The 9,078-nt window shown below is 32.9% G+C and overlaps 1 protein-coding gene across 1 annotated transcript; it reads right to left on the bottom strand.

Moving 5' to 3' along the window:
- Positions 2,084–5,253, bottom strand: LOC18507261 (aldose 1-epimerase). Its single transcript, XM_018119248.1, has 5 exons — positions 5,053–5,253; positions 4,678–4,727; positions 3,156–3,279; positions 2,926–3,033; positions 2,084–2,821 (listed from the first exon to the last, which is right to left on the bottom strand). The coding sequence occupies exons 1-5, from the start codon at positions 5,219–5,221 to the stop codon at positions 2,202–2,204; spliced, it is 1,071 nt and encodes a 356-aa protein (XP_017974737.1). The 5' UTR covers positions 5,222–5,253; the 3' UTR covers positions 2,084–2,201.

Genomic DNA, 9,078 nt, shown 5'->3' with positions numbered 1-9,078 from the left:
GACAGAAGCTACAAACTTTGTGAAGAGCCAACACCTCAGAGACAAAGAATCGATTCTGGAGAGACATAAGGCAAAAAGAGAAACACAAGGAAAAAAGAATCTATTTTACAAGGAGAAGAAGTTAGTTCTTGAAGCACCCAAAATACAACATAGAAACTTGGTGACCAAGAAAGGCATGACACAACTGGACAAAAGTGAAGCAGCAAAATTCACGCTTGAATTCAATTTTTGGCGCTAGTTCACAAAGAAGAACCGACACCTTGAGGCAAAAGAATCGATTCTCTAAGATTCAAAAGTGTCACCTTTACACTTAGTTGTAGAAGAATCAACACCTCAAAATAGAAAACTTGATTCTCTAGAGTCAAAAAGCTACAAACTTTGCGAAGAATCGACAATTCAACTACAAAGAATCGATTCTACTAAAGCAACAAAATTGTGCAAGCAAGCTTGAATGTACAAGAAATCATTCAAAAGTTAGTCTAACAAGCAGAAAATCTCAGAGGCTATAAATATATATCTTGAAGACGTTAAAGGAAGAAAATAAGGGGATTATGAAAGATTTTGAATCATCTTTGAAAAGGAAAATAGCGGAAAAACAAAAGCAACAACTATGAGAAGAAAAGTTCCTAACTCTGAGCAAGCAAAGAGCCTAAGGTTCATATCTTTACCCTTTAGTTGATCTTTCTTGAGCTTAGACCTTGTTTGATCATTCTTATTTTTGTGAAAGCTCACACCTTTCTAAACCAAAACTTCATTATCCACCTTTTATAGAGGTTTCTAGTTTGTGTTTCACTTGAATATACTGTTGTATTGGTTATACCTCCAAGAAAAAGGTAAAAGGGTTTTATTTGATTCTTTAAAAGGCTTATTCTTGTGTAAAACTTGTGCTTTAACTTGAAAAGGTAGTGTATTGGTAGAGGTTATGCTTGATCCTACAAAAGGCAAGTTGTACAAGTTACATTTGATCCTACAAAAGGCATGTTATAGAGGTTACGCCTGACCTGTTGAAAAGGCAAACTAATAGTGGATTCAAACTCCTTGTACTATCAAGGGAGAGGACGTAGGCATTAGAAGGCTAAACCTCTATAAAAATCCTACTAAGTCCCTTTTTACTTATTCAATTCATGCTCTAGTTTATTGTTCTATTCTTTCACAATTGAATTTATTTTTTATAAAAGGGAAGAATTTTTACTTAACAACCAATTCACCCCCCGCTTGGTAGTTTTACTTTAAGCTTATCTTTTCTAACAGTTTCTAAGAAGGAATTATATTGCTCTTCTTCCCACTCTAAGACTTGTCTTCTAAGGAGTATAATTCAAACTAAAGGAGTATAATGGGTAAATTTTGCTTAGTATACCCAATTGGTCAAATTTCACTTTTTACAGAAGAGAAAAATGTAAAAGGAGTAAGCTTAGTCTCTTTAACAGGTTACTAATTATTCATGATAGGCAATTTCCTTATGATAGAGAAACTAAGAGGTAGGAAGTTAAGATTAGTCTTGTGAAAATTATATGTTTATCATGTCTTATTTATTACACAGATTGACACACATTGAGATTTTAAACTTCTATCATTGTCGGTATTTATTAACTTTGGAGCCCGGAGTTATGTATTGCCATTTGCACTTTAAAGTTACGATATGATTATCTTATAAATACTAGCCATAGCGTTTACTAAATTCCATTGATCAAAGCATATCAAGTTTTATTTTGTTAAGTAAATCACAAAATTGTTGAAGTTAATGCTTGCATGTATCAAGTGACAAGTGACAATCCACTTGGATATCATGTATGTTTGTATGTGTTTTACTTAGTGTTGAAGACTACTACGTGGAGCTGTGCATGTTTCAATGATAATCATGTTTTACACTTGTTTCTCATGTATTAACAAGTGTTATAACTATTGAAGCTGTGTATATATATGTCGAATATGAATGCAACTAGTGTGACCTTCTCTCTTTGTTCATCTCTGTTTAAGAGATATAAAACAGAAGCTGTGTTATAGCAGCCATTTACTCTCTTTCTCCCAAAACACAACAAAAATTACTTGCTCTAAACAAGTTTATTTCCCATTTCTGAGCCGAAACAATTAAAATCAGGAATACTTTATTGTTCCAAGTTTTATGAGGTTACAACAAGATCATTAAAGGACTAAAACAAACATTTTAGTTGTCGTGGAAATGTTTCAACCCCTAGGTTTCTCTACGATGAAATCGAAAACTTGAACAGCATAATATGCTTGTATTCCTTTCCAGGATAAATAATAGTTGAAGGGAAGTTAGGATGATTCACAGAGTCAGGGAAGCCTTGAGTCTCTAAACATAAAGCTCCGTGAGGTTGATAGACGTATCCACCTTTTCCCTTCACATCTTTCAGGAAATTTGCAGTATAGAATTGCACACCAGGTTGATTTGTCAACAGCTCCATAACTCTTCCAGACTTCTTATCCTTCACGACAGCTACTTTCTTAATCTTTCCAGGAGCACCATCAAGCACGTAGTTGATATCATAACCACTAGGAAGTTTATTGATTCTGCTTCCAACAGTGTGGGACTTTAGGAAATCATATGGAGTTCCCTTTACAGAAGCAAATTCGCCAGTGGGAATAAGCTGGCTATCAACAGGCGTGTACTGGGAAGCAAAAATCTGGACTTCTTCAGATAGAATATCACCACTATTGTGATTACCAAGGTTCCAGTATGTATGTTGGGCGAGATTCACTGGAGTAGCCTTGTTTAGAGCTTTGGCTTTCATTGTCACAGTCAGCTTGTTACCAGGGAGAAGGGTATAGGCCACCGTGACTTTGAGTGCACCGGGAAATCCTGTGAAATATATAAGAAATTAAATATCAGGAGAAAATTTCACCCTCTTATATATTTTCATTGACGAATTTCGAGGCCTGGATTGGCAAAAATAGTGCACTAACCTTGTTCACCATCATAGCTGTCATAGGCAAAGACAATGGAAGGAGCATGACCATCTTTCTTATACTTTTCCACTTTCCAGACAACATCACTAAATCCAATGGGGCCACCTAATGTTCATTTCATTACAACATAAATATCATAAACGAAGGATAAATAACATTAGGATTATTTAATTTAAGATGAGTAGTGAATTAGGAAAAATCATGATGAAAATGAAGAATTAACTTACCATGAAGCATGTTTTTGCCTTCATTAGGAATCAGTTTGTAATGGACTCCTTTCAAAGTAAATTGAGCGCCTGCAATTCGGTTAGCAACCCGTCCGACAATGGAACCAACGTAGGAAGTATCGTTCTGCAGAAATTACCAATTTTGTATGAAAAGAGAGCAGAATTAATGGAAATATAACGACAGAATAATGCGTAAAAGTAAAAAGAGAAGCAAAATAAATTTGTTTGATAAATTATTTTGATACTAAAGTGTAAACTGGAGATGATAAGGGAAAGAATTTTAATTTGTTCAAAGGAAAAAACGAAAAACAAGTAAAAGAAAAGGAAATTCAAATTATTCCTTCTTCAAGATAATTAATATTAATAAATAATTTCCGCTTGGAATTATCCATACCGTAAGAGATTCATGAAAAAAATATGAAAACTACTAGTCAAATTAGTATATTTTAGGGAAGCAGAAAAAGAAGATTTTCAGATTGACTGGTCAAAGTTTTATCCTATTTCAACCCATGCAAGCCATGTATCGTTAACAATTTAATTCTCAGTGGAGAAGGTTGACCTTTCAAGTCTACTATAACAATGACAATAATTAATATCTCATCAAAAATGAAAAAAAAAGGAAAAATGAGAATTATTAAAAGAATATTCTATGATTGTCACATAAATATAGGCCTCTAGCTATATAGTTTTCCACTATTTTTTGAGCTTTATAAATTCACACCAATCTTGTTTAGAATTATATAGAATACGAAATGAAACTATCTATAAAGCACAATTTAATTTATTAGATTTCCTAAACTTAAACCATAACCTGAACTTAGTAGTTATGTATAGAATCTATCAATGATTACCAAGTTTTCATGGGATAAATGCCAGCATAGAATCATCAAATCTGCCCACCATCAAAGTGTGTTACTATGGCATTGAATTTAGAGCAATCAGTGTTACCGTAAGCTTCTTAAAGACAATGACTGCAATCCAAAAACATAAATTACAAAGTTGAATTCACAATAACAAATTGAATCAGATGTGGCTTTTTGGAGATTTTCTACGAGATGGAGGTTCATGTTGGAATCTCTAGTGGAATAGGTACAAATTAGATGAGAAAAGGTTAACAAACCAAACAAATGATATAAATTGTAGTATAATAGATCAAAGGCCTGCCTTTGTCACTCATTGCCAGTAGATCAGTCTTTTCGTTTAATAAAAAAAGTCAAATATGAACAAACAAAATGGAAATGTAGGAATATTTACACCAAAATAAAGGTCTTACTCCGCCAGATTCTTCAAAAGGAAAAATATGTTTAATGAACAGGTTTTAGGGCAATCCAGCTGTAAACTCTTATCAAATTATTAATAATATTAGGAGCAATCAGGACCCACTTTAGCATGTGCGTTTAAAATATAGGAGCAGACAGGAATGCGGATCTCTCCCAGAAAAACAATGTGATTTGGCATACAAAAAGCAAAAATATCAAGAAACCAGAAAAAAGGCTGCAAATAAAGAGACGGAAATACTTACCATATACTCCTGGACAGAATCATATCCCAGAGCAATATCACCCAGTTTACCTGAATATTAGCAGAAACACGAAGACCAATGGATAGCATAAGGAGAACATCCTCCATTATATAATATCAAAGAGAAATATTTACCTAGATATAAGAAAATGGAAACTGATCGATATTGAACTTGAAATAAGCCATCAACAAAAGGATGAAAGTTGAAAGAGATCAAGACACTGTTCAATGGTTATAACGTCTAAAACTTCCAACATGGGAGTTTGCTATTGGAATTTTGGAGATGAGACATAATTAATTCTCCTTGTGTAACTCAAGGCTAATCCTTTATCACATGTGCAGAAAAGAAAGAGAGAACAAAGACCAAGAAACTAACCATATTTGTCAGGGAGGACAACTTGGACAATAGTTGCACCCCAGTTGGTGAACTTAACAGACAAATCCCCTTTCTTGAGCTCATATATCCCCACCTCCTCCTTTGTTGCAGAGCCATTGGCAATAGCAAAAGCAGCTATCAATGCAAATAAGAAAGATATCTTGGCCATGTTGTGGATTGCAACGAGGCAAAGCAGATGAGTCCAAAGGTATTTATAGGAATAGTACGAGAGAGTCGATGTGTTTACTAACACCAAAATAAAACATAAGAAAGGTTATTAAATATTTATCCAAATTAAGATACAGAACAGTCTAATTGTTTTTAATTGGTTCTACACCTTTGGTTTCTGGATTAACTCTTTTGACTTGGTGAAGGGTGCAGTTTTCAATGATACTTCATTGTCCAAATTCAGGGTCCCCCCACTTTAAATATATATGCAAACAAAAATGACTAGTATATTATGCAGTTGAATGGCTAAATGAAGCTTCCCAATCGTGGACTTTCCAGCGCTAATTTCATATAGTCAGATACTGACAGCGTGGATGCGGTAGTTTTTGCTAATTGTTTATTATGATCCTTCTTCGGGAATCAATTAGCCAAAAGGTTTTGCTCTCATGGTTTTAGGTTCTTAGTTATGAAGTAAACATTAGATGGTGAGTTGGTGAGTTACCAACCAATGAATTGATTAGATTGAAATAGTAGTAGTTTTCAACATTTCCTCAGATTCTTTCCTCAAATTAGAGTTTGATGGTTATGTATTCCTTGAAGGATAATTTGCAAACTTGAAATGAAATGTACTGTTGTTATCATTCGAAAAAGATCACATGTTTTACATAATACTGATACTAAAGTTAGTGTTTATGATTAATTAATCAATCCAGACCAAATTTTGTTGTTTCAGACACAATTGGAAGAAATTTTTAACATGGTTCATATAAGCTTACTGTTTCGAGAGTAATCCTACTAATTTTACGTTAGTAGATGTTTATGTTGAGCAATTGAATTGATACTCCAGAGCTCAAAGTTTCCTATCTAAATCGAGTCATTTACAGAGGAGAAAAAAAAAACAAAATTATGTTTGTTTTTGGGTTAAGAGCTATCTGATCAATTGTTAAAAGTTTCAAGAGTCTAAATGATATTGTATAAATTGAACTTGCATGTGATACGAAGAGAGAAAAATTTTAAGAAACTGGGATACCAACATTATTAGCCAAATTGGATCAAGATTAATTCGACTATGGGTTTTTTTTTTTTAAGTAATTGAAGTTTCAGCTAAAGTACTAGGTGAGATGACAGCCATGAAATAAGTGGCAGAGATAGACGATTCTCAGATGTCTAGCTAAGGATGATGATGGTGGTCGAAGGCATTGATTACAAGTCATGTTCAATTATTTACGCATGCCGGCCACTTGCCTTATTCATTCATTTAACACATGGACATTTGCATTTTTTAAATCATATTATTCAATCTTCAAGAAACAAATTTGAGGGGAACAAAAAGAGAGGGGAAATTTGAGAAATCAGAGGAGTATAAATTATAATTTTTTTAAAGATTTGTAAAGGGGGTTTTTGTGATAGGGAGAGGAAGCGTTGCAAATAAGTAAAAGGATGTGCCGAAGGCGGCAGAGAGGAAGATTGGAATAGTTCCTAAAGTATTGAGTGTTGTGGCAGGTGGAAGACAATAAAAAGAGAATTGAGAGTAGAAGATAATTAGAAAGAGAAGCTCTCAAGCTGAGAATGTGTTAGCTCGGAAGGGGAGAGAAAAGTCCCTCTAAATGAATTGTGGGGCTCTATATATAGTACTAAAAGTGGCGGTTACTCAAGAATAAGCTTTAATATGCCTAATGAATGACATTATTATGAAGAACATTAATGTGAGTAACCGTTACTGTAATTAGATATAATAAGACTTGTTATCAAGTAAAAGGTATTAGAAAAGAGATGTACGTGAAAAGGTACAAAAGAATAAGCTGTACGAGAACAGGTACAAGAGAAGAAGCTGTACATGAATAGGTATACAAGAATAAGGTAGGGGGTGAAATATTTGTACTTCAGGAAAAGGTTAAGAGGAAGACCTCTTAACTACCTCCATATTTGAGCCACCAAGCCAAACTCTCCGAAACATCCCAAGATGAAAGTAACTCATGAACCCTACCACTTATTCCGAGTTGCTTTTACTGTCATCCAAGTGAAGTGGTTATTCTATTCAAAGTACCTGTTCTATTTGTATTAGTTGTTTCATATGGAGTAGTGCTTTACTTATTCTACTTGTTCTGCTTTAAGTAGTACTTCACTTGTTCTAGTTGTTTTGTGTGAAGTAGCGCTTTACTTATTCTAGTTATTCTGCGTGAAGTAGCATTTCACTTGTTCAGGTTGTTCTCTGTACAATATCATGTTGTAACATAATTCTTTAGAGTAGAAGTATTAACCAAAATCAAGTATTTACAAGATTCAAAATTAAAATTTTTAATTTGAAAATGTTTAATTTTAACAATTCAAATATCTCATTTATCAATAATAAAATCTTAACCCTAATTATATATGCTAAAATATCTAATTTAAAATTAAATCAATTTTATTGAGAAATTACCTGTCAATGTCAATAAATTGCTACCTTTCTCAAATAGTAAATAGGAATTTGGTGTTTGTCTTGGTGATAAATTTCTAATTAATGATATAGCTTGGTACCAATGAATTTGCACGTACAACTAATGTCAACAAAGCCATTGACCCATACTTCGTTGGTAATACTCATTAAAGAAAGTTGAATATTACAGTCTAACTCTAATATCATGATTGAGAATCTAGTGTTACAAAAGATATATAAATGTCAAATAATCTTATCAAGATAATAATCAAGGCTCCACCATTTTTATGCATTCAAAAACTCTGGCTACTTTCCTTTTTGTATACAAAGTAAAACTAATTGACAAGCTTAACTCCTTTAGAGGATCAAAGTGCAAAATCATGTGATCACTTTGCTTTAAATAATGTAAGTTAACATACTGATTAATCATTGTTATATATCCAACTGGTGGCCTAAGTTTTGATTTAGACAAATTGGTGGCCTAAATCATTGTTATCCACCAGAGAGTCTAATAAATAAATGAATATTTGGATTATATAGTATCAAATAAAACTTTATAATTATAAAATAAGTAATTGATCAAAATGCATTAATTTGAAGACAATATATAAATTTTACCAATTTCTTAATTTGCTTTCTTTTCTTAATTGAAAGACAAACTACACGGATGACATCTGCAAGATGAAGTAACATGATTATTAAAATAATTTATTTTAAGATAATAAATACGAATGAATGAAGAGAGATATTACCAAAAAGAGGAAAACTTTAAAATATTAAATCAAAATCACATAGATGTTAGAAATAGATTAAGTACCTTGATGTACATTTCCTCTAACATTTGATAATGTGACAATTGGTTTTAATTCTTCCATATCTTCAAGCAATTGACTTTCGATTTTTACTAGACTTCCCCATAATAATACTATCATGGATTTCATCTTACAATGATGTGTAGAAATTAACTTGTGGAAGTTAACATTATCTTCCTTCCTTAGAGACAAAGAATGTGGAGAACTAAGAAAATTAAGGTATGGTTTCCAACTCAGAGGAGGAAGAAAATTGAAGGCAAAAACGATTATAGACCTCTACAAGCTAGGTATGACTTCCAACTTAAAGGAGGAAGAAAACAGAAGGTAAAGAGGATTTGAAGTCCAAATTATATATAGTGTTTGTAGACAATTTAAGCTTTAGGATGTCCTAAAAGGTGTTTCAAGATGTATTTTATCTCTATGGCAGAGTTATGGATGTCTACATCCAAAACTAGATGGGATGAAAAAGAGAAAGGAATTCAACCTTTACATTCATAAGGTTCAAAGAAAAGAGTGAAATGAATCACATAATAATTCAAAAGACAATAGAATCATCGATGGAAGCCACACTATGGTAAAAAAGGCTAGCTTTGCATGGGCTAATAGATTCCTTAAGCAAAAGTATGA

Source organism: Theobroma cacao, chromosome 4, assembly GCF_000208745.1.
Source record: "Theobroma cacao cultivar B97-61/B2 chromosome 4, Criollo_cocoa_genome_V2, whole genome shotgun sequence".
Lineage (NCBI taxonomy): Eukaryota > Viridiplantae > Streptophyta > Magnoliopsida > Malvales > Malvaceae > Theobroma > Theobroma cacao.
This window is presented reverse-complemented; position numbering and strand designations above follow the sequence as displayed.

Coding starts and splice junctions, on each gene's coding strand:
- LOC18507261 (XM_018119248.1), bottom strand. CDS start 5,221: ATGGCCAAGATATCTTTCTTATTTGCATTGATAGCTGCTTTTGCTATT. Junction 3,280..4,677: donor ATTCTGTCCAGGAGTATATG/GTAAGTATTTCC, acceptor TAATTTCTGCAG/AACGATACTTCCTACGTTGG. Junction 2,822..2,925: donor CAGCTATGATGGTGAACAAG/GTTAGTGCACTA, acceptor TATATTTCACAG/GATTTCCCGGTGCACTCAAA.